At 36.8% G+C, this 25,951-nt stretch overlaps 2 protein-coding genes across 7 annotated transcripts in view; both read right to left on the bottom strand.

Annotated features, from left to right (window-relative positions):
- Positions 1-868: 868 nt before the first annotated feature.
- Positions 869-25,951, bottom strand: part of LOC131077490 (E3 ubiquitin-protein ligase RHF2A) — a 33,248-nt gene continuing 8,165 nt past the window's right edge. For 4 of the 6 annotated variants that reach the window (XM_058014991.2, XM_058014992.2, XM_058014987.2 and 1 more), the window contains exon 9: positions 869-1,476. In XM_058014991.2, coding sequence (XP_057870974.2) covers positions 1,384-1,476 — 93 coding nt within the window. In that variant the 3' untranslated portion in view covers positions 869-1,383. Of the gene's footprint in view, positions 1,477-4,476; positions 5,143-25,951 lie in introns of those variants that run through there. The other 2 variants (XM_058014988.2, XM_058014989.2) reach the window with 2 other exon arrangements.
- Positions 20,466-23,108, bottom strand: LOC131859472 (uncharacterized). The gene is made up of 3 exons (XM_059213256.1): positions 22,002-23,108; positions 21,188-21,886; positions 20,466-21,096 (listed from the first exon to the last, which is right to left on the bottom strand). The coding sequence occupies exons 1-3, from the start codon at positions 22,911-22,913 to the stop codon at positions 20,716-20,718; spliced, it is 1,992 nt and encodes a 663-aa protein (XP_059069239.1). The 5' UTR covers positions 22,914-23,108; the 3' UTR covers positions 20,466-20,715.

Genomic DNA, 25,951 nt, shown 5'->3' with positions numbered 1-25,951 from the left:
TGTACTAATCTTTTCTTGAGCCTCAAACAAAAAGTCAGAAAACTTTGACTCGGTCATAGAAATCTTATATTCGAGTAATTATGAACAGGGGTAAACCTTTAAAGCTTCTATTGATGGACATCTCAAACAGGCTAATTGATGTAGCCATTGGCCCTGACCTCTTTACATTACCATGTTGAAACCTAATAATGACTCACCAATCCATCACCACAAACCACACCTAAATCAACATAAATTGAAAACATTCCCTGGATATCAAATGCACTGTAAAAAATATGATCCAGGTTTTTAGTCCAGCATGTTGAGTACATACGAAACAAACTTCCCTCAACATTCATGCCAAAAAAATCTTAGAATCAAAGCCACGTTGTATGGTAGCATGAGTCAAAACTCATCACCAAAAACCACCCAAGTTGAGATATCTTGAAAACATCCACTCAATATCAAAAATACACTTTCAAAAAATTTGATCGAGTCCTTTTGTCCAGCACGTTGATTACGTAGAAAACAAATTTCCTTCAAAATTCATGCAACAAAAATCATAGAATCAAAGCCACATTGTATGGTAGCATTAGATTGCCACTGATCTCAACAAAGAAGAGACCTTTAAAAATGGCAATAAAATGCAGACTGACATAATAACACAAATATGATTAAATAATCTACAGATATGTTAAGTGCAATACCAACAAGCATCATATTCCTAAAACTTGAACTGGAACTGCTGCCATCTGACAGATCTATTTATTTATCACTTGACCATGTCTAACCACATTTTTTGTATAAATACAACAGCAATAAGTAATTTAGAAAACAGGGGAAGGAAACCTCTAAAATATCTGTTCATTCCAAATCAACCAGTCATCCATAATATGCAAATCATGTTGGTATTTATTATTTCCTTATCCATAAAGATAATAGCGCCACAATTGTCTTTTGAAGACAGTCCTGAAAAATCTATACACGGCAAAAGTTCATTTTTCTAGAATTAGACCTTACAAGGCATTTGTCACACATTTTCCTCTTCAGGGTTGTTTCTTACACCTTAATACCATCATTAAAGTAGTAATGCAAAGACACTGCTAGCAAAACCAGTTTCTGGTGATAATCACTTCAGAGAAACACCACTTCTGTGATTTGTTACACTCCATTCTAAGAGTCGACTCCCAATAGAAAGAAAAGGATGATCAAAGTTTGCTTACACTTGAGATATACCACTTAAAGGATGAGGAATCCCAACTGTTTGAACAAGCTATACAACAATTATAATGAATTTTGAGCTGTAGCCATCAGGATCACTTCTTCAGCTCATTGTGAATATACATAAGGTATTTTTTTTAAATAAGGGAAACAGTGTTTCCCTTTTCTCTGTGTGTGCTATTTTCATGATACGGGGGAGATAACAGTAGCAGTAGCAGTAGCAGTAGCAGTATGTTGCACACTGGCTTCGCCTCCACTGCTATCTTCTATATCCTGCTGAAAATATTACAAAAGCAAATGAAAAAAAACCCGGATGGAAGACATTTTTAGTTTTTGGAAAAAAAAGAACATTATCATGGCATGCTACAAAAAAGCACAGAAATTTCAGATTACTATTAATAACAATGCAAAAGTAGAAATGGATCCAAATTACACTCAAAATAAGAGATCATAACCCTGATGCATTGTGATATTCTATTCTCATTTCAAATGACAGTTGCGAGCCTGACTTCTCATGTAGAGGCACAAAGATGGAAGGAAAGGAACACACGGGACCTAGATAACATGGAGTGAGCATGCTCACTTGGGCCGGAACCCAACTCATCATCAACAAAGAGCCACAACTTAATCCGAGACCAGAGCCTTACAAAGATTAGATTAGCATAACTAGCCAGTACTAGATAGGCCATGAAACTTCTGAGCGTGCATAATTAGAGGTTTGCTCTCAAGAACAGATATGAATTTGCCAGTACTTTGTTCTCGCAATAAGGAAGATGTGCCTTAGTTCAATCAATTTATAAGACACTCAAACCTAGTCTTCTTTAAATAGGCAGATATCAGAAACAGCAATAGTTAAAAAAGGGTAACTGGATGCATGTTTACTAATGTAAACTACACTTAAAATTTAGAAATTAGGGCAAACCAGTTATGGTCAGAGGCTAGGCATTTGAGTTAGTCCAGTAAACAGATCTTAGTCCACTATCTCCAGAACGTTTCAGGAAGATGCACAAAAAGTTTTTACAGCCATGCCTATTCTCTCAATATGGAACACATATTAGTATATTATTTACTCAATAACCCAAGCTTCAAATTGATTTAAAAGCATAATCCTTACTAATAATGGGAACCTTTAAGGCACATATTCCCCAACACCTCCCTCCATGATATTAACAAAGCAGTGAGCCTGGTGGCAATGGTCCTTTGATATATATGCAAGCACTTATAGGTTTGAAATCACTCACCAGGAAATTCAAATGAAAAATGAGCATATCCCCTATAATTTATAAAGAGATCAATGAAGCAAACACTCCACTTGGAACAGAAACACTCCCAAAACAGAACAAACTTTAAAAATTGACAAGATTGGTGCCGTCAATATGTACTCTAGCTAAATATGAATCCTTCTGAATCTTAAACTTCCTCAAACATTTTACCCATGTTGCATCAAGAATTGGCCACTGGGAAACTCTGAAAATGGAAGCATCAGAAAATAGGACAGCTATGGTTAAAAAAATAGCAGAAACGTCAGGTACACTTCTGTAAAATGTTACCGAGTTCCATCAATTAATCACCATTTGTCTGATTTATTAAAGTTTATTATTTTGATAACCATCTCAATTTTGTACGCAACTTTCACATTTTTTTTTTTTGAAAAATGCCATTTGTCCTCAATTTTTCAGTTTTTTATTAACCCATGGCATTTTTTACCAATTTTTCGTACTTCTGTAATGTCCCCTAATTAGTTATATTCTAAATTATGACCAGTGTTCCGCGGCCGTTGGGTACAGGGAGACGGGGGGACGTCGGGATGGGCTTTGGGGATGGGGATACAAAGGGAAAAAGTTTGGGGGACGGGTTTCAGGGACGGGGGGACTTGGGCCTGGCAGGGGGAAACGCGTTTCCATGGAACACTGAAATTATCTTAAATTTTCCCAAATCTGAAATAGGTAACTAAGTTTTAAGGGAGTACCTTTGTATACTGTTTTACATTAGCATTATATTTGTTAAAATCAGATTGTAGGTTAGTTGCCATTCTTTATTATCCAATTTCTTAGTGTACTAGGGTAGGCTAGCTGGATAGGATGTCCAAGAGACCCTCCACCCTAGGCCCAAGAGCAGATGCTACACCCCTCTTGGCTCCATGTGGCAGGTGTTAAGCATTCATTATGGAGTGGCCTACCCAGTGAGGTGTCCTATCACCATTCCCCCTCATCACAACCACCTCCTCTCTTAAGCCCAAGAGCAGATGCTTCATCCCTCTTGGCTCCATGTAGCAGGGGTTAGGCATCCACTATGGAGTGGCGTACCTAAGAGAGCGTCCCACATACATTAAGCAATGAGTTTGCAATTGATATGATTTTATAACAGTCTTGTAAGGGTTACAAGTTCCCTTAGTTTAACATTATCATACCATCATATTAATCGGTCCTTATATTGTCCATATTATTGTGATCAGATTTTGTCACAGCATTAAATTACATTTATTATCAGCTTTTTAAGTTAAATTCATCACATTATATTTGAAGTTATCATCATTATAGAATTAATTCCCATCACATTTATATTCTTATTATATCTGATTATGTTCATGTATCAGATTGTCATATCCACTATATTTACTGTATAACTCTGATCATTTATCAGATGATCAGCTATGTTACTGCCTGTAACTTAATAACAGTTCTGATCTGAACTGATCGATGGTGATGTTACTGGATGCTTTGATTCCTTTCCTTTATATCTCTCAATGTGAGGGAGAGGTCACACCTCTTCATCATGTATGCCCTTTGGCAAGAGACACAAACTTTCACCATTATCACCATTAGCACTCTTTGAAAGAGTGCAACTCTTCATTAGTTCTGCCCTTTGAAAGGGACACAATCTTTCATGATCAGGTCTGCACTTCTTATTTATATCAGATGTGCACTTCTCATTTCCAAATTATCCCCCTCTCAAATGAGTATCTCTTCTCCCTTTTATATCTCATTGTTGAGGGAGTCGCAACTTTTCCTTCCATGTCTTTTGACCATTCATTAACTTTATAAAAAAATTAATTAATTATATTTAATTATATTATTTTATATTTTAATTTAATTTTTAATATTTAAATTTTATTATTATTATTTAAAATTAAATTCAATTTCAAAGTGGGGACATTACAACTTCCACAAATATTGTTCCAATTTCCAAAAACAGTAAGAAATGGCAAGAAACAATGATGAAAAATAACAATGGAAACATAAGGAAGAAAAAATAAGTTTAACAAAACCCTGCCGATAACTGGTGGACTTGCTTTCAAAACAAAATTGATGTTTTATTTAACAATCCCATTTCCTTGGGTACACTTTGGATGATTAGGAAAAACAACAAATATTGAAACTTGAAAGCACATAATTCAGTTGCCTATTATTAGAGTCCTATGGAAGTTAAGACGCAAGTCTACTTTTCAGAATGCCCCCTTGTCTGGTAGCTTAGTGAAATTTCAAGCAGGATTTAGCCTTGCTTGTTAAAGTGAAATTCAAATGCTCTGCAAACAAATTGATACATGTGATAAATGATTCCACCTTCGATCATGGCTTATCTTAAGAGTTCTTTAAAAATGTTGATGTCATCAACAATGCTTTGAAATTCCTTGTAACATGAAAAATCTGTATGTGCAAAGTGCAGTAAAAAATGCTAATGATGAGAAAAAACAGATACTTTGTTTCTAAAACACTGGAATCAGTGTGTTATCACTTATCCCAATCAATAAAATGGGGGAATAACATGCAGCAAAACAAATGCAACGTCATCCATTGGTAAGTTCCCATCGAAGAGACCTAGAATGGAAGCAAAAGCTCCATCCAATGATTGCAACAGTTTGGCAGGACAAATATATGATAAATTGGCATTAACCAAATCATATATGAGGACACCTCAATATTTCTGATAGCATGTACCAACCTGCAATACTAATATCATCATTGATTATTTTCCATATAGGAAAACACAATAAAGTTCATTACAGTCTACTCCTACGTTATACTTTCATTTTAGTTAAAGAATTTTTTTGCAGCAGCCTCAAGAGCACTCAGAATAAAAGCAGTAACCGTAGACCATTCAAGTGCCATAAAGAATAGAATGCAAAAAGTGCACTTGAAATCAATTACCTGATACAAATAATCATACCAGTGTAAACTGATTCCAACAACAGGATTCTATACCATAGAAAGTATACCACATCCAAATAACAAATGGTTATAAGAAGCACACAAAAACTTTTTCATGATCACTTGAAAATTTCTAATGTATGCATCGCTGATGCTCAAAAAGGAAAGCCAACATGCAAATATAGATTGTGATTCCAGCAAGCATGGTTCATATCCATCAATTGTCAGTGTCCTTAAAATAACTTTTTTGTTTATTACTCTTTAAAATAACAAGTTTACTTCTCCATGTAGCCTAATTTGCAAACATCTGCAAGTTGAACTATTGTCAAAAAGAAGGAACCAATCCATATGAACAATTATAGCCAAACAAGAATAGTGATTAATTGCAAGATATACCTATTCCTTACTGTTTGATCATACATACTCGAGCATTAATTTGTGCATGACAAGAAAAAACCACACATTATATTAGATATGAAGTATTACTCCCAATCTCTAAATGTCAAAGCACTAGAGGTGCAAGGCATCTGAAATTTGGCAATGTACCCAGATACTTTCTTCAAGCCTGAGCTATAGAAGAAAGTTTTGCTGGGTAGCTCAACTGTGCACGTAAATTTTTCTTCTCTTTCCAATACTTTGTAAGGCCTATCAAGGGTGAGGCTTCTCTGTTCCACAGTTCCACTTCCTTTAAGATAGTGTTGCTTATAAACTTGTACTTCAAGAAAGCCCACTGACCGATCTCAAATTCTCTCAATTCAATGTTGGTCCGGTGATCCATGTAGAATGATAACCTTAATGAGAAGATATTGGAACCACTGCCTGAGTTATTGAACTGAAGCATGCAATTCCTTATGTAAATATTATAATTGAGATTGACCTATTACATTTATCCATAAATGCTCTCACTGCTTAAGAACTGCAATTATGACATACTGAGAAGCACCAGTCTTGAGATCAAATGGCTGCTGCACATCAAGAAAAACAAGAAATGCAAAGGGAATCTTTCAAACATTTAAATGCTCAAGCAACTTGTCGACTAAGTTGGATTTTTCTTATGACTCAGATGATGAAAACGGTGGGCAAATTGTAAGTAGCAGGAAATACTTATTGATATTCAACCAATCACCTACAGGCTACCATAAAATAGAGTTCTTCCTCCAAAACCATTGTAGGCCTGAAATGAATTTCATGCTAATGGACTCCGATTCTTGTTTTGGAAATGGGCAAAAGCTGCATTATATGTGGACTTCTCTCATTCCATGCTAATTCAGTAAATTCCTTTGGCAGGTTTTCACAAGAAGCCACAGTATTTTACATATTCTGTCATCCCCATGAAGAAAAAATTACTGTCTATAATTCTTAAGCAATCCAACATGAGCAGTAGGCATGTGGGGAATGAATTCCTCTGATTCTTAAATTTAAAACTTGGTACAAAAGGTGCATGTCTCCCTCGTGGGTTGTTTCTAGGTTTGGTATACATGCCTTCCTCATAGAATAATTTCTAGCTCTTGAAGTTGAAACCATAGTAAGAGCTCTCTCGAGTCTTATCCTTCAGCATATTTAGCCAATGTGTACTCTTTCCATTCAGGTTAGACATGCTTTTCCAACAACTTTGTTTCAACTCAATGATGTGTTATTTACGATGTTTCATGGGGACACGTCCCCTAAATCTCAGGCACATCCAGGTGACTTGGGGACTTGGCAGGGATGTCACCCTGTTTGCGGTCTTTTTGGGGACTTCCTAGTATCCCACGGCCATTCCCAAGACTTCAGGGCATCCCCCACATAAAATGTATTAAGAAAAGCAAAAAAAATTAATAACCATGCTCATTGCTGTTTTGCATTTACCAAAAAATGAGAGGAAGAAGAAAAGATAGGAAGAAGAGTAGTTTCTAAGATATCAATTGGATGATAACTCCAATTTCTGGGCTTGTTTCTCAATATACCTATGTACCATGCCCAACCCAACATTTTTTTTTCTGCATCTCTTAGTATAAATTATGTTTCATATTATATATCTAAGATTATAGAATCAATAAATATTAATGAATTGTTATTTTACTTACTCTCTAAGAATTTCATCTTCTTTTGGTTTGAGTTATTTTTCGGTATTTTTTATCTACTTGTATTATAAAAATTAAAATATTAATTTTGTAATTTTGTATTATTTTAATAGCCTACCCAATAACCAGACAAAATTTTGCTGTCCCCAAAATCCACCCCTGCATCTCTCCTCCCCAGAAACTTGGAGAAATACAGGTTATTGCCCTCTATTTGGTGGAAGCCAATAGTAATACAGTGAGAATCAGAAAACATCTGCAAGTTCATCACCTTCATATTAATCATGTTTCATGTTACATCTAGAATTACCAGTATGTCACATGGATTTTCGAGTCAATGAATTCTTAGTACTTTTCTATATAATTCCATTTTCTTTCAGTTCGTTTAAGTCAATTTTAGATAATTTTGATCTATTTGTATTATAAAAATTAAATATTTTTTTATATATTATTTTAATAGCCATCACCAATATCCAGACAAAATTTTGCTGTCCCCAAAATCTGCCCCCATGTTTCCCTTCCCTGGAAACTTGGAGAAAAACAGGTTAGTGCCCTCTATTTAGTGGAAGTTCATACAGCAAGTCTCATAACATCTGCAAGTTCATAAATGAGTCATAGCACCTCAAATTTCTCTCATTGGGTTTCTTTGTTTTTACCTTAACATGTAGACCATTAGTCCAGATACATTGAGCATTTGTAAGTTGTGTTATGTGAGCTGAGATCAATTTTATTTGCATCTTTGCAGCCCTTTAATTGTAACGTACAGCATATCAAGATTCATAGGAAATCCTTCTAAGGTATTCACATAGTGTGTCCCAGTCTTGCTAGGGCTACAACATTGAAATAAGAACCTTTTGTTCACCCATTTGCAGTCCATTCTAGTATCATTGGCTAACAAAGCTTGGAAATTTCATGGGCAAATCTCAACATTTATCACCAAATCAAAGAAATCTTCCATTACATGACATTGACATGATGTGGAAAAAGAGTAAATGGAATCCACTTACCCAGGTTTAAAATGGAAACGACTTAGCAAATGAGAAAACAATATAATATCCATATAAAATTTAAATAGAGGAAACATCAATTTTGTTATTTCATGTCAAATATATTGTATAGAGACAAAAATATCAAAGTATGTTCAGAAACAACAAATTTTAAAAATTGTGTAGGAACTAAAACAAAAAATATAATACTTTTACCTAATGGACTTTATATAAAAACAGAGGCTCATCCTAAAATTGTAGATCATGCCATCATGGAGCACAGCTTATAATTTTAGGGGCAGCCTTATCAGTTTATCTAACCCTCGTTAGGGTATAACATCAAAGAAAAAACCTCGTCGCTATTTAAAATTCCAATTCTAGAATAAATCCATTCAAAGTAAAAGTTCAAAAGAAAATTTTAAAAGCCACCTAAACTGAAAAAAATCAGTCTCCATGTTCCTTGGACTTTTTCACTACTGATATACTGAATCAAAGAAAGGTATATATAAAAATTCAGAACCATTTTTTGCCTCTGTGGTTTGAAATTTTCTGCCTCTAAATGAAAAAAAAATGAGCCAAGAAAAGATACATAAATCGAAAAACAATTCAGAACCAATTTATGGAAAACTAAGGAAAACCAGGGGTAAGGCTCGTGATTACTTGGTATTAATCAAGTTTTTCTCAAGTGTAATGCTACTATGCTATAATGTAACAAATCTGGCCATAATCAATGGAAGCCACCACCATTATTCTGTTGACATTTCTTTTTACAATTAAGGTCTGATATTGGGTTATTTCTGGCATTGGCACAAAATGAGCAGTTGGAATTCATTGCATTTGGTTCCCTGTATTTGTATGCCATCTTTTTTTTTCCTTCTTTGTGAACACTACCCATTCATATCAGCATCTTCATCTAACAATAACTTTGTGGATACTTTTGGGGATTTGCATTTGTATCCCTCTAAATGCAAGTCAGCAATGGTAGCAAAGGCCTATTATTCTTCCTTCAGACTATCCAACCATAGAAAAAGACATAGGTTGATTTGTTAGTATCTTAACATTCTTCATTTACTATTGGGTTAGCTTTAGAGGGTGGTCCTTTTATAAGACAACTTCCAACAATCTCAAAATATGCTTCTGGCTACTGAATGGCAGCCTCAAGAGTAGCTAGCCTAATAAATTGGCACATACCTTATGGACTAGCAATCCATTGACATGCAACCACATGCCTGGAAAAAAAATTCCCAGCCAAAAATCAAGCTTGGTGAAATTGCCTTGGGAAAATAGGTCATCAGCATTGTTGTTTCCTGTTCTTTGGCACTAAAGAATCAACTTCTTGAGTATCAATCCCACAATAGTCATAAAAGTCAATCACAAATTAATCCTCGAGGTTTCTCTGGTTGATTGTCCCCACCTCCAGCCCTCATCCCAATGTCATTCAGAACTTTTTCTACCAATCAAACACTTTCCCTTCAAGTTGCAAAGTGGCAGACAAAAAATTTGGTAATATAGAGTTTGGCAGAAAAATGGGATAGCTTACCCAACGATATCCTCAACTTAACAGCATCACTAGAAGCATCAAATTTGGGAATGGTAATCTTCTCCATTGCTTCGACCAATTCAGTCTCCTCTCTGGATCACCCAATTACCTTGCTTTAATTGTTCATTATCCTCACATCCCATCTTCCTTATTCTTTACAATATATTTGTCAAATATCTACTTCTCTGCTGTAACACCCAATTAGGCTACCAAAAAAACAGATTAAAATTTTACTTTGTTTAACAATTTAAAAACCACATTAACATCCTTACAGTTTAAAATGCAGATTAAATTGACCAATTTAACTCTTGAATTAATGCAGGCTCCAATTAATTAGTTTGATGTGTTATTTGGTTCACCAAATAACCAAACACTGGTTAAACAATTTCAGTCACCAAGCTAGAATTTGTTTCCCAACTCCTGTACAGCCATTGAATTTAATCCAAGGATTAAATCATCACAGATGACACAAGGATTGCACCTGGGAAAACCCCCTTACACTTCAGGAGACACAACACGTAACAACAATTGGTGTCCCAAGGTTCTTGATCAACAGCTAAGCAATGGAGCAATCACAGTAAGGTCTAAAAACATGTGTTGCTTGGTCAAAACAAACCCATGATGTGCTAAACAATCAGACTCCACATTTGCCATAGAGCATTTCATAATGCTCTTCAACTCAAGGTTTCAGAAGAATAAAATGCTTCTCAAAAACTGGACTCTCCAATTTCTCAACACCAGGATAGAAACTCATTATGTCCAAGTTTTAACTGCTATCACCCTGCCTATAACCTGGACCCCAAAAAGCTATTCTATGGGATTTATCTTGATTTAACATCTACAGCTAATGGGAATACAGTACATTATGGGGACAGGCATGGTTAACCAATAAGTGTCACAATACCCATTCAGGTCAACATCCCATTCTATCTGACAAAGGATCCTGTACACAATATATCCAAGAAATGGCAGAGACATCACATCCTAGTATCCAGATCCGAAAAGAACCATAACTAGGTTTAAATCCATTTCTAAAACTGTTTTGTTTTTGGAGCACTAGGTGGTGATAACTAGCGAAATCAGGGGCCAAGAATCTTCCAGGTGCAAAAAAGTCTTAAGTGCAGTTACATTGCTTTTAAAAAATGTAAGGTCCACCACCAATTGTCTGTTTAGACTCGGTTTAAAGCTCTCTCAAGAATAAATGGCAAGCTTTTGTACTATTGTTAAACCATGGTCTGACCAATGTTTAACTAGCTATAAGGATCTGTCTAAGGTAGAACCTTCAAGGTTGGACCCAAAATGGGTCTTAAAAACAGGAAATAAGACCAATTTGGCACCCTTTCATTTCGGAGTCATTTTTAGTGAATTGTAGGGGTAAAATGCTCTGAAGGAATTTCAATTGCAAAGTCTCCTTCAAGTCCATCTTACAAAGGTTTTCAGTTCCAGGGTTAAAACAAAGTAAGTCTCTATAGACTGGACACACGGAGCATCCATGCACACTCCAATGGAAAACTTACACAAAAGGAGCTGGTAACCACTTATGGTCCACCACTCAAGGTGCAATAATAATAGATCTAAGGCTATGCTTTCCAGATTTTAAATCTGATTAAGATTATTTAAAACTGGTTTCAGATACATTTTTTCAGATCAATTTAACAAAGATTCTAAAGGAAAGAAAATCTGAAGAGTCCAGATCCAAAAGTCATCTTGAACCAATTGAGCATATCTCTGAATACTGGAAATCTCATGGAGATTCAACAAAGGCAAAAACATATCCTTTGCTTAGGTTTAACCAGAAAATCCATTAACCAACAAAATTGAGCAAGGGTTTGAGTGAAATAACAGAATTGGATTGATTGTGCTTGCACAGAACATCTAGGGACATTCATACTAAGACTGAAACACACAGAAACTTCTCTGGAGACGACTTTATTGGAAGGTTTAACCTCGATCTCAATTCATGGAGGCTTGACTACTTTACAATCAATGAGTTTGCTCAGTTCTAAACTCAGTAATCGAGAAATGCTCTACCTTCTCCATGTAGATGGTGATCGAGAAATGCACTACCTGCTCCATGTAGTTGGTTACTGTCTAAATTTGTGATTGTTATATAGCCCCTAACAGGGCCTACTCAAATGCAAAGAAAAAATATTCCCTACCCCAACAAAGTTGGACATAATATTGGCAGAGCTACCAATGTACAAGTAAGCAAGGGGTTTATTTCTCAAATATGGATGTGGTGCAAAGTAAGAAGGCCTTTAAACCTAAGTTACCGAATCGTGGGAAAATAAGGCTGATTCCAGGTACAAAACGTCTCAGAATTGGAGGTGGCTTGGAATCGGTGAAAATACAGCCAGGATTCATTCACTCAGTTTTGCCCACTTTGCGACCTCTGAAAACCCTAAACAGAAAGTTTTTTACTCCCAAAAATAATAAATGTGTTTACCAAACTCAAGTCCAAAGGCATGACGGCGATTTCCATATGCTGGCAAAGCTCAATGCCAGGGAATTTTTTGTGGAAAGCTCTTTAAAGGTCAGGGGCGAGAGGAGCAGCAGCCGTCATGATAGCTTTGAGCTGCAAGCCACTAAGATCATATTCCTCAACGATGGGATTCTTCACCAAGGCCAGCATGATGGGCAGCACAATAGGCACAAAGTTGATGCCACAATTGATCAAAACATCCATAAACAGGCACAGATCAAATCTGGACATAACCACAACCTTCCCTTTGTTATGGAGCGTCGCACAGCAGATACCTGTTATGCCATAGATGTGGGAAAAAGGGCATTAGGCCCAAAATTGAGAATTTTCCCAGCAAAGACTCATCCACATCAAAAAGGGTGGAACACAAATTGGCAATTAGGTTCCTGTGAGTGAGCATGACACCCTTGGAAGCTCCCGTCGTGCCCGAAGAGTACGGCAGAGCACACAGATCATTCTGACCAACAATAGGCAACTCAATTACAGAGTTATCTGTCTCAAACAATGTCGCCAAAGGCAAGGTCTTGCCCTGTATTTTGCTGTGATCGTCAGCCATAATAACAGTCATGGAAGCCATGAATTCCAGGTTGCAGAGCTTATCAAAACAGAGGAAACAGTGACAAGGAATTTCGCCAAAGCTGATTCCAGATAGCTGCGTCCAAACTGAAAAATAAATTGAATGGATGATTCAATAATCGGATAATCTATTCAACAATATACAAGCGTATATAAAGAGATTACAAGGACGATGTTCTAAATTAAGAACAGGTCGTTTAAAGTGAACTACTAAAAGCTAAACACTAAATAAAGCTTAAAAGCTAATTAACTAAAAAGAAAAAGCTAAATGCTAAATAAAGCTTAAAATCTAATTAACTAAAAAGCTAAATGACCATTAAACAAGGAACTAAATATAGGTGACTAAAATATAATTAAATATTCTAATACCCTCCCTTAATGGTCATACTATCTACTAACTACCCTACAAAAGACACTGCAAGTCTTTTAATCACAAATGAAAAGAACACTCTGCTGCAGTGGAGACCCTCCCTGGATCTGAAAAGTGTTAATGACCAAGAATACCAAAATCCATCCAACCTGACGTTGGGTGACCAAACTAAAACCTGAAACCATGATTTTGAGGAAAAATCGGCAAACCCTCCAAAACTGAAGATACAAATTATCATTTTTGTGGAAAAAAAATGGTAAAAACCCTTGAAACGATTTTTGTGGAAAAAATCGAACAAAACCCTGAAACTTCGCATGGCAAGACCCAAAACACGACGTGGTAAGACACCAAACATCGCGCGGTAAAACATCAAACAATATGCGGGAAAACACCATACAACATGTGGTAAAATACCAGACATCACGTGGTAAAACCCTGATTTTTGAGAAAAAAAATCAAGCAAAACCCTCCCATGATTTTTTATGGCGAAAAATCAGAAAACCCATGCAAGCTTTGCAAATGACAAATAATAATTTTCAAGGAAAAAATTCTACACCCTGCAAACAATTTTTGAGGACAAAAAAATGTGAAAACCCTGGAACTTGTAGGACGAGGTCTGGCCTAAATCAATCTGATCAAGGCAACGATATTCAGATATCATGAACATGCACTGTTTCCAAGTGTTGTGGCAGCTGTTGAACTTTTGTCTGTGTTCCAACATGATGTTGGTCAAAGATGCCATCACGAAAATGGAGGTTGAACCAGGTCAACCTAGTGAAAGCATGAAACAGAAGAATCTGATTCAAAAATCAGAATAGAAGCAGCTGCACAAAAAATCTGAAACCCTAGAGGAGAATTCTGGCAGGAATTCCAAGGCACAAATGTTGAGGTTTGGAAGAAACCCCAAAATTAAAATTTTTTGTACTTAAAACAGCATAAATGGTGCCCAAAAAAAAACAGCAAAAATCCCAACGTCCACAGAAATAGCAGAATTTGTGAACTGTTTTTAAATTCCAAGGCAAATTTGCTGGCACAAAATTCGAGGTGCGGAAAACGAGGCATCCAGAAAAGCTCTAGAAAACTGCACCAAGAATCTCAACACAGAATGTAGATCCGACAGCTCAAAAATTGAGGCACGGAAAACAATGCTCCCAGAAAAATTTGACAATGACCCAATTGAGGGCTTGAAAAACCCACCAAGAATTTGCAACCAAAATAAAATTTCGACTTGAACTGAAGGGTCAAAACTCTAGGAAAATTGCAGAAACCCTAAGAAAATTTTCAATCTGCAAAAAAAAAAACTCCAGGTTGCAGGCCCGAAAATCTCCAGAACCCTAAAAAAACATGAACTGCTGCCCAACACAAAGAAATTCGCCCACGAACAAGAAACCCTCAAAACCCTCAAAAAGCCTTCAAAAAAGCAAAATCGTAAAAAAAAATCTGGAAAATATTCCAGAAAGAAGGCCATGAATTTTTATTAAAAAATCCCATCGACCCGCTCTGCTACCATGAAAAATAAATTGAATGGATGATTCAATAATCGGATAATCTATTCAACAATATACAAGCGTATATAAAGAGATTACAAGGACGATGTTCTAAATTAAGAACAAGTCGTTTAAAGTGAACTACTAAAAAGCTAAACACTAAATAAAGCTTAAAAGCTAATTAACTAAAAAGAAAATGCTAAATGCTAAATAAAGCTTAAAAGCTAATTAACTAAAAAGCTAAATGACTATTAAACAAGGAACTAAATATAGGTGACTAAAATATAATTAAATATTCTAATACAAACTATATTCTCTGCCCGAACAGAAATGTTTTAAACGAATATAGTCTGCCGGAACGATAATGTTTCAGACCAAAATTATGACCATGACGGAATCTAGGATGCATCGCGAAGCATCACATTAATAATGGAATATTTAAGATAGGTTATATAATAAGATTACAAATTTAAAATAATATAGAATTAATAAGATATATATTAAATATTTAATTTATAATTCATATATTTAATTTTTTATGAGATATATTATATATAAAATAGTTTATTTTTAAAATTATTATACATTATTTTAATATATTGTTTGAAAAACTATATCTTAATAGTTATATAATAAAATTAAAAGTTAAAAATAATATAAAATTTATAACGTATATATTTAATATTAAAATATAATTAATATATGAAATTTTTGATATATATAAATATATTTTTTAATTTATTATTCATATTTATGATTTTTCTCTGGGTTTTTTACAAACGTACCGAGCCCCCTCAAAAAACAATTGTCGTACCGATGTACTGTGATGTCCCCTTTTTGTTGACATTAGTTCTTTAGTGAGGATTAGCCTATTACCCTAACCCTCGTAGGCTAATGGGATTGGTTAGAGGGTCTTTTGAGGATTGGTATCATCCCCAGTGTTCAGAGTGCTTCAGTTTGGTTTTTGTTTGGCATCATTCGGACACCATTTGCTCTACTTACTATTTTTAGTAAATCTTAGGATGTTAGAGATGGACCCCTGCTAGTTTTAGTAAAGGGGGTATGGTCATATGCAGTCTCCTCATGTTAGCTCCCAGTTCAGACGACGTTCGAAAATACAGAGTATTCATGGAGATATTAATGTTTAATTGGCTCAATTAATCATTAATTATTTGGAGATTATATTATTAAGTTATAAAATGACTTTATATTATAAAGCACTTAAATGAGGGTCCATTTATCATGAGAAGGGGGCCAAGTTTATTAATAATTTATGAGCACATAACCCAAGGTTTAATTACATTATTGATGCCAATGAAATATTATAACGTTTTAATGTTAATTAAGAGTTTTTTGAAGAAGTTCGAACTTCTAGAGGAAATATTGTAACAGCATATAGAGGGTGTGTGATATCATCTGATTATGCTTGTGAGAGTTGGCTTCATTCAGGAGTCAATATTGAGCTAATTGGAGGGTTTATTTCAGAGTTTGTTTGCAGATTGAAAGGGATTATATCCAGAGATTTATTTGTTGCTACAATGCCCGTGAACAGTGCGCTATAGTACCCATGAATAGTAAATCGCTACAGTACTAATGCATTTTAGAAGAGTTAATCTACATAAATTCAAAGGGGTTTGAAGAACGATTTCAGATTGTTGGAGGCTACATTTATTGTTGTTAGTACCACTCATTGGCACGTGGGAATTACATGTATGTATGACAAGTGTTTGTGTTAATGACAATTTGTTGTAAGTGCATTTTGGTCTCTTAGAATGCATGCCAAATGTTCGTAGAAATGTCTAACAGCTGTAGATGCATATTTCATACGATTTCAGTCACACATAGTCATTGAAAGGTTAGTGGTAGGTGTTACATTGCATTCTCATTTAACTTCAGACTATGATATATGTCCTTTTGAGTTCAATGAATGCATATTATCATCTCTTAAATCAAAATATCAAAAAGAAACCACAATCAGCAAGTACAGAAGTTTCATGACAAGTGTTTGACAATATTCCTTGAGCATTTAAATCAGAAATTTTCAATCCGATTTGGCAAGGGATATTACAGTGGTATTAGAGCAGTTTCCTGTCAACCTGTTGGGTAGATTGATTTAGCTAAGTTAATCATGGTTACTTCAAGTACCCAGAATCAGTGGGACCAGAATATGAAGCAAGTGTATTCCTCATTGGAAAAGTTAAAACAAAACCAGAAGAAACTGGATGAATTGATTTCACACCCTGTAAAACTTGATAGATTTGCTCGGTATATGACATCTATTTTTAAGGGAAAGGAGAAACAAAAGGACTTTACAGGGGAAGTATCTAGAAACCTCTGTAATGAATTTCTAGCAACTTGTGACCAGCATACAGCTGAACCTAAGGCGAGCAAAAATCAGACTTACATGGAGGAAGATGTTGGGCACAAGACGCTTCAAGATGACTCCAAGAGTGAGGAGGCACGTGCAGGAAGTGAGGGTCAGATTTGAAGTGAATGTTGCCACTGAAAGCTCTTTAGAAGTTGTTATCAGTCATGATAACAATTCTGATTTTTGCAACAGCAATCATATTTCATTGCCTAATCGTGAGTTAGCAGCCATCTCAGGTGAGATTGATGGTTGTGTGGAGGCACCTAATGCAGACACTCAAGTTACGAGTGATGTTGAGGCCATAGGTGTTGTGGATTCAAACCACAACAAGTCTGATTTTTCCAATCAGAAAATTTGGCTAATGGTGATGGTTTCGAGGATTGTTTGACCGATGTGCACACATCTATATGGATAGGGGACATGAGCATTGATATTGGCGATTCAGCAGTCTCTAACATGTTATTCAAGCCATCCCAAGAGGTACATGACAGCGGTACACTTATTGAGGATGTGTGCAAAGTAGATAGTACACATGATGATGCTTACCACTCAGTGAGCGATGATGACTCCGCCTCTTACCAGAGTGTAGATTTCAAACCAGGAAATTTGAATGGAAGTGAGAAGTTCCAAGGTTCTCACCATTTAGTAGGGCCTCTTCCAGAGTGTAGATTTCAAACCAGGAAATTTGAATGGAAGTGAGAAGTTCCAGGTTTCTCACCATTTAGTAGGGCAGCTGAAGGTGAACGAAAGTATGATAAATTCAGCCTTACAACACTTCAATGTTGTGAAGCATTTGGTGGCACATTGTTGCTGGACTCCTGGTATACATGAGCACTTGGATGGTGGGCTTACCCTTGCAGAGTTTCAGTCGCTCAGAGTGTCGTTGGGGTAATGCGGAATCATTACCTACAGATATTATCAGATAGGGATCATCTCCTTATGCTTGACAGTATCTATTATGATGCAATGAGGGGGAAGGAAGAGGAGGTTGACGAGCTCACTCATGAGCTTGAGGTGACTTTGGACTCGTTGGAGAGCACTTAGTTGGCCCTTCGGGAGTCGCAAGCACGGGCTGATAATCTTACTGTGGAGTTGAGTTGAGCTCACTCTTCACCAGTTACATATACAGTACAATCTCCTACAGTGGCAGTTGGTGATGGTCTTATATCCATGGATCATGGATATGGTGATGGATATGTTAAGGATGCTGTTGTCTCCATCACTGAGTTAGGTGCAGTTGATTCAGATGGGATGAGCATCTTGGTTGATAGCAGTGGAGAACCACATGTTGCACCGGGTTCTTCGGTGATCGGTGCTACGACAGGTGATGCAAGTCAAATTGTTGATAGTGCTAGTATGGCGGTGATGGGTTCTCCAGAGAGTTGTGAGTTGGTGCACCGTGACACTCCCTCATCTACACAAGTGACTGGTAGAGTGTTACCTGGTTGGGAGTATGGCTCTCACACTGATTTGTTTCCCACTCCTGGAAGCAAATATGTTTCCTCATCTCATGCAGTTGATCTGGGTGGACAGTTTGTTGCGACTCAGAGTCAAAGTCATCAGTTGCAGGATGGTCTGTATGGAGCTACCGGGGATACTCTCATTCGAGGTTCTCATGCCATCAGGCGTCTTGTGGGAGCAATTGTAGACACTTTGGCTACAATGCTTCCATATAGAGATTTTGCGATTGGGTTCGTTGAGCAGGTTGCCAGAGGTCCTACCCAATCCACTTTTGGGGGCCAGAGTTTGGAGTCATCTTTTGATTCCAGAGTTGTTAGTGATGAGTCGTTGATCGAGGTTGGAGCCTGCTACAAGAATTACATTGTGAGGAGTGCTCATCACTTTTCCTTTGATCCACACGTGGATGACCTGATGATGCGTAAGTGTGGATTGGCTCAGGGATTATATCATCCCTTGTGGGATGGAGGGTCGCCATCTACAGAAGATGGGACTAGAGGCTGCAAGTACTTGATTCAGATGGTTGTAGGAACTTATTTGCAGGGACACCAATCAATTTTCCATTTTACTGATGTGTATCCGACAGGGTTGGTCACTCTTATCTCACGGAGATTTCGTACGGATACATGGTTACAGGGTGACTATGGTGCCAGCAGCTGCAAGCTGGATTACTTGTCGAGTCAGCACATCTATGGGAGTCTAGCAGAGGTGAGAGATAGTTGTGGAGTTGCAGATACCTTCAGGAATTGGTATCTCTTTATCGAAGATGGATATGAGTGCAGTTTGCTTTGGGACTCGAGTGATGACAGGGTTAACACTGTAGTTTGGGTGGGTTCCATTGGTTGGCTTCACCACTTTTGGCATGGTGAAGATGAGATCAAAGTTGAGCAGTAGGAGTTTGAGGATCTACGTTGCATGCTTCTATTCGAGTTTTGGGATCTTTTGGGTGCATCAGGATTTCTGACAAAGCTTGCAAAGGAATTTATGGGTGTGCATGATGTCAAACATGTACATTTTCACATTTGACCCTCATGTACGTGATTTGTTTCAGATGCACAGTTCAATGGCACATGTGATGGACAGCCTGTATGATAGCATACCTTGTGCCAAGTTTGGTAGCAACCAAGATCAGTGTTATGAGTTGCCTCCACTTGAGACTCTTACTCCAGTGACACCAGATGGCGGGGATGAGTTGATTCCGCAGGTTCATCTTGATGTGTCAGGGTTACAGGAGTCATTTGTTGATAGCAGGGACATTGTGCAGGTCTTCACTTGGGATCCAGGTGGAGGAGTCTATTTGCCGTCGAGATTGCTTGGGGACAAGCAATTTCAGGAGGGGCGGACTGTGATGTCCCCTTTTTGTTGACATCAATTCTTTAGTGAGGAATAGCCTATTACCCTAACCCTCGTAGGCTAATGGGATTGGTTAGAGGGTCTTTTGAGGATCATTATCATCCCCAGTGTTCAGAGTGCTTCAGTTTGGTCTTCGTTTGGCATCATTCGGACATCATTTGCTCTACTTACTATTTTTAGTAAGTCTTGGGATGTTAGAGATGGACCCCTACTATTTTTAGTAAAGGGGGTATGGTCATATGCAGTCTCCTCGTGTTAGCTCCCAGTTCAGAAATACAGAGTATTCATGGAGATATTAATGTTTAATTAGCTCAATTAAACATTAATTATTTGGAGATTATATTATTAAGTTATAAAATAACTTTATATCTAAGTTGCCGGTACGGGTACGGGTACGTGGGTACGGTACGCTGGTACGGCATTTTTTTTAGGGGGGGCCTGGGTACGTCCGTACAAAAAAATGTAAAAATCATAAATATATACATATATACACTCTAATAAGTAGAAACAAAAATTAAATTTAGAATCCCACATATCATCCATATGCTAAACAAAACTTGGAACTATCATATATGATTCATATTGATATAACTATAAGTCTATAACAAAATTACAAACTTTGAATGTTATGATAGATATCGAATTCATTGTTCACTGGCTCAACCGTTCAACAATAAAATGACACAACTAATAATCAGCAATAGCATCATATGGGTCACTAGGAAGATCAAGATCAACATCATCATTGACATTAGATGATGTAGGTAGAGTACTGGAACCACATGCAGCCTCACTGCCACTTGCACTAGCAGCACATTGGCTATCAGACTCCCCAGAAAGTAAAGATTGTGTGGCAACTGAAAAATCCAAATCAGTTCTCTCTGGATCTACATCCCAAAACTTTGTGCTCCCATCCTTATACTCATTTTGTTTATGAGTAAGAAGGCGCAAGTTTGAATGCACATAAACGAGCTCTTCTGCCTTACTTGCTGCCAGTCGGTTGCGTTTCACTGAGTGGATAAAGGAGTATGTGCTCCAATTTCGCTCAGATGAAGAGGAACTAGCAACCTATTGAATAATTGACACAAAGTGAGAGGGTGACAATTATAAAATAGTAAAAAATCTAAATTTAGAGAGCAATAAAAATTAAGAAGCTTACTTGCGATAAAACTTTGATTGCAAGAGTTTGAAGGTTTGGTGATGTATGGCCATTGAGGTACCACCAAGCATGAGAATCCTTTTTATACTTGTCACGGAGAGCGGAAACACTTTGACCATTGGAGGCTACAAAATCAGCAAACTCACTTGTCATTAAATCCTCCATTTCAGAATCTGGGAAGAGTTTAGTAAGTGCTGTCCTACACCCTTCACTAACTTCTGAATCTCTATATGGTGGTACCCTTGATGGCTTAGCAAGCATTTCATCACTATAAAATTTGGCAGTCAATGCAAATGCAAGAAGATGTAGTGGGGTGGTCATTTTGTTCCACCGCTCAACACAAATTGATTGAACCTCTTTGAAGAAAGTTTCTTCGGGATCTTGCTCTTTTGCATTGATGATGGCTTTCATTTTCTCAATCATCGAGTCAATGCCATCATATACCTCTCCCAAACATGGGTGATCCATGTCAATATAACGGATCATACTCATGATGGGCTCAGTGAAACTCAAAAGATATTCCACTCGATCCCACCAAGTGTCATCTAGGATCATGCGCTTTACATTTGCTGCCCTTTCAGTATTGGATTGCCTCCATAGGGACCAACTTTGACTAATTACCATGCTAGCAAGTGGCTGTCGCACCTTCACAAGTCGCCTCAAGACGATTGTGTTGGATGCAAATCGGGTCTCGGCAACCTATTCAAAAATTAAAAATAAAAATTAGAATACAAAGAAGACATGATAAAAAAATAAAAATTAAGTAACCATCAAAGTGAAATGTAGATTTTAAAAATTGAAGTGTTTCAATTACCTTTAGCAACTCCAACTGTGAAAATGATCTGAAAATGGCCTGTGACATGTTATGGTTTGTGATGAACATTTGGATCTCTTCAGCCTCAACATAAATTTGTTTGATCCAATCTATTTTCCTGCCTATCTTTTGTAGCATGAGGTTGAGAGAGTGGACAGCACAAGGTGTCCAAAATATGTGTTCAAACCGTGTCTCAATCAACATACCTGCAGCTCTACAATTCTTTGCATTGTCCGTTATTACTTGGACAACATTTTGAGGTCCCACATCCTGAATGCATTGTATAAGGATGTTAGCAATAAATTGTGCATCCTTCACCTGTCCCTCACAATCCACAGCTTTCAAAAACATTGCCCCTTTAGGGCACACTGCAATTACATTAATTAATGGCCGATTTTTGGTATCCTTCCATCCATCTGAAATGATGGACACCCCTGTTTGTTTCCATGAATTTCTAATGGGAGCCAATGCATTGTCTATGTTTTTTACCTCCTTTGCTAGTAAGGTGCTACGCACCTTCTCATAACCTGGCCCTGTGTACCCTTGTGGAGCCTCATTTACCTTTTTCAACATATCCTGCCAATATGGTGATCGTACCACATTAAATGACAAACCGTTTGCATATAGACATCTTCCAACGGATTGATCTGCAATCTCTCTAGCATCATTCTTAAATGCTCTCTCTAATGGTCCCTTGCTTCTCTTCACAATAACAGGTTCTTCACTAATTGGGCCCAAGAATGGGTGGCTCTCTACCACGATATCAGGAAAATCGCTATAAGATGGAGAAATAGGGGGCCTCTTTGATTTACTTCCTCTTCCTGTCAACAAAGGATGGTTTGAGGCACGACCAACTCTTGCATCTGCTTCCTCTTGCTCTCTAATATATCCTGCTATTTCTTGAGGTGACATCCCATTTCCATTCTTTCCTAGACATGGTTTGATTCCTTGTTGGGGAATGGCACAAAAATGGGCTTTGACACGACTGTAGGAGCTATTTTTTTCGTACTACAGAAGTTGCATATCCATAAAAATGTTCCACCACCTTTTACTTGGTCTATTATTTTGACATATTTCCATAAAGGTGAATTTGGGTCAGTTTTGAAAGTCCGTTGAGGAGTAGAGCTAGTAGTCGTTGCCATTATGATTTCTACAACAAATTAAAAAATAATTATTAATATTTAATAAATTAATAGTAAACAATAGATTCTAAATGTTAAATATATAAAATTAAATTTAATAATTTATTTAAAATGAAAGTAATTAAATTTTAATTTTTAATTACACATTATTATAGACTATAGTTTATTTAATAGTTTATTAAACAAACTATAGTTTATAATAATTTGTGTAATTAAAAATTAAAATTTAATTACTTTCATTTTAAATAAATTATTAAATTTAATTTTTAAATTTTATATAAATTATTAAATAAACTATAATAAAATTTTACAAACTAATAAATTTTTTTAAAAACTATAATAAAATTTAATTTTTTAACAAACTATGATCATTATTTTAACAAACTTAAAAAAAATTAAAAATTTAAAACCTGCGTTGGTCGTCGGTCGTCGCCCTCTTGCCTGGCACCTCCCGTCTCGCCTCTCTGTGCCGTCCTCGTGCCTCCGTCGTGCCTTTGTGGCGTCGCGCCTCTGTGCCGTCGTCGCGCCTCCGTCGAAGCCTCTGTGCCATCGCGCCTCCGTTGCGCCTCCTGCCCTAACGCCTCCGTCGAAGCCTCTGTGTCGTCGCGCCTCCGTTGCGCCTCCTGCCCTAGCGCCTCCTCTCACCTCTGTCGTCGCGCCTCCTCTCAAACCTGCATTTTTCGATTTTCCTTTCACTGTTTCGCATGGAATAATGATTTCGCGTTTTTTAATTTTAGCTTTGCTTTAGGTTTAAAACGTGAAAAGACATGATTCGACCCGTAAAAAAACCCTCGAAATTTGTGTCCGATGTGGATTCGTCAAAAAAACCTTATGGAATCACCACGTCTACACCGGATGCATATGGAATCGTGACTCCAAAAACGGATGCGTTTCAGAAGGCAAAAATCAGTACCCTGTCCGAATCCACAGGGATTCCGAGGCGAATCCGAATCCGATACGTATCGTATCCGGATTCGGGGGCAAAACCTGAAGTACCGGTAACTTAGCTTTATATTATAAAGCACTTAAATGAGGGTCTATTTATCATGAGAAGGGGGCCAAGTTTATTAATAATGTATGAGCACATAACCCAAGGTTTGATTACATTATAGATGCCAATGAAATATTATAACATTTTAATGTTAATTAAGAGCTTTTTGAAGAAGTTTGAACTTCTAGAGGAAATATAAGTGTGCAAAAGGAATCGAACTTAATTAATGTGATTGGAGTTTTTGATTGAAGTTTCTCTAGAGCATTGAAGTGTAGAATACCAAGGGTTTCTGTAGGATTCAAGGCTTGTCGGCATTGGAAAGCGTGGCATATAGAGGGTGTGCGATATCATCTGATCATGCTTGTGAGAGTTGGCTTCATTCAAGAGTCAATTTTGAGCTGATTGGAGGGTTTATTTCAAAGTTTGTTTGCAGATTGAAAGAGATTGTATCCAGAGATTTATTTGCTGCTACAGTGCCCGTGATCAGTGTGCTACAGTGCCCGTGAATAGTAAATCGCTACAGTGCCCATGAATAGTATGCGCTACAGTACTAATGCATTTTAGAAGAGTTAATCTACATAAATTCAAAGGGGTTTGAAGGGCGATTTCAGATTGTTGGAGGCTACATTTATTGCTGTTAGTACCACTCATTGGCACGTGGGAATTACATGTATGTATGACAAGTGTTTGTGTTAATGACAATCTGCTGTAAGTGCATTTTGGTCTCTTAGAATGCATGCCAAATGTTCGTAGAAATGTCTAACAGCTGTAGATGCATATTTCATACGATTTCAGTCACACGTAGTCATTGAAAGGTTAGTGGTAGGTGTTACATTGCATTCTCATTTAACTTCAGACTTTGATATATGTCCTTTTGAGTTCAATGAATGCATATTATCATCTCTTAAATCAGAATATCAAAAAGAAACCACAATCAGCAAGTACAGAAGTTTCATGACAAGTGTTTGACAATATTCCTTGAGCATTTAATTCAGAAATTTTCAATCTGATTTGGCAAGGGATATTACATGTACCGTACCCACATACCTGATTCGGATCCCGAATCCGATTCGGTAACTTAGTTTTAAACCAAATAACTCCTTAGACTTTTAATAGTCTCTCTATATTATAGACATATACATTAAGTTTTAACGTGTTAAACTTTTCATAGATCTTATTGGATATCATTTCAATTTAACATGTGATCTCAATGAAATGGTGACATTTTTGTGGCAGAAGCAAAATATCCTTGATAAATGGTGATGCACATTTTGAATCAGCCATGCAATTCATCCACCTGCAAGCACACTTTGTAATGGTCCTAGGGTTTGGTCTTGAAGTCGAAGAAAATAATAGCTGTCTAAAATTATCAAAAAACCCTAACATGTGATAATTAGGAAACTGCAGATCTGAAAGGATTGTTAAATTATCGTAATACTCGTCAAATAAACTCAATTTTAAGAATTCAAGCTAATGCAGATGACAGAAAATTTAGATCTGGAAAGAAATAGATGGCATTCATTAAACTTGTCCCAGAAAAACAATTGGGGTACAAATAGAGGTTACAAACGATTAGATTACTAGTCACTAGTCCACTTACTGCAACAAAAAATTGACTGGCAGTGATGGAAATGGCAAATTTCTCTATGTAGAGATGTGTAGAATCTTCAGATCAAGTGAGTGGTTGGACCTGTGGTGCATCTAAATAATTTTGAACTGCTGGATAGGCGTTTAGATCTGTGGAGTAATTCCAACAGCACCCAGCTGAAAATTGAGGTGTGTAACCCTCAATGGATTGGTAACCTTTTTGTTGTAAT

Source organism: Cryptomeria japonica, chromosome 10, assembly GCF_030272615.1.
Source record: "Cryptomeria japonica chromosome 10, Sugi_1.0, whole genome shotgun sequence".
Classification (NCBI taxonomy): Eukaryota; Viridiplantae; Streptophyta; class Pinopsida; order Cupressales; family Cupressaceae; genus Cryptomeria; species Cryptomeria japonica.
The sequence above is the reverse complement of the archived record's forward strand: the minus strand, read 5'-3'. Positions and strand labels throughout refer to the sequence as shown.

Coding starts and splice junctions, on each gene's coding strand:
- LOC131859472 (XM_059213256.1), bottom strand. CDS start 22,913: ATGTCACCTCAAGAAATAGCAGGATATATTAGAGAGCAAGAGGAAGCA. Junction 21,887..22,001: donor CACAGTTGGAGTTGCTAAAG/GTAATTGAAACA, acceptor ATTTTTGAATAG/GTTGCCGAGACCCGATTTGC. Junction 21,097..21,187: donor CAATCAAAGTTTTATCGCAA/GTAAGCTTCTTA, acceptor ATTATTCAATAG/GTTGCTAGTTCCTCTTCATC.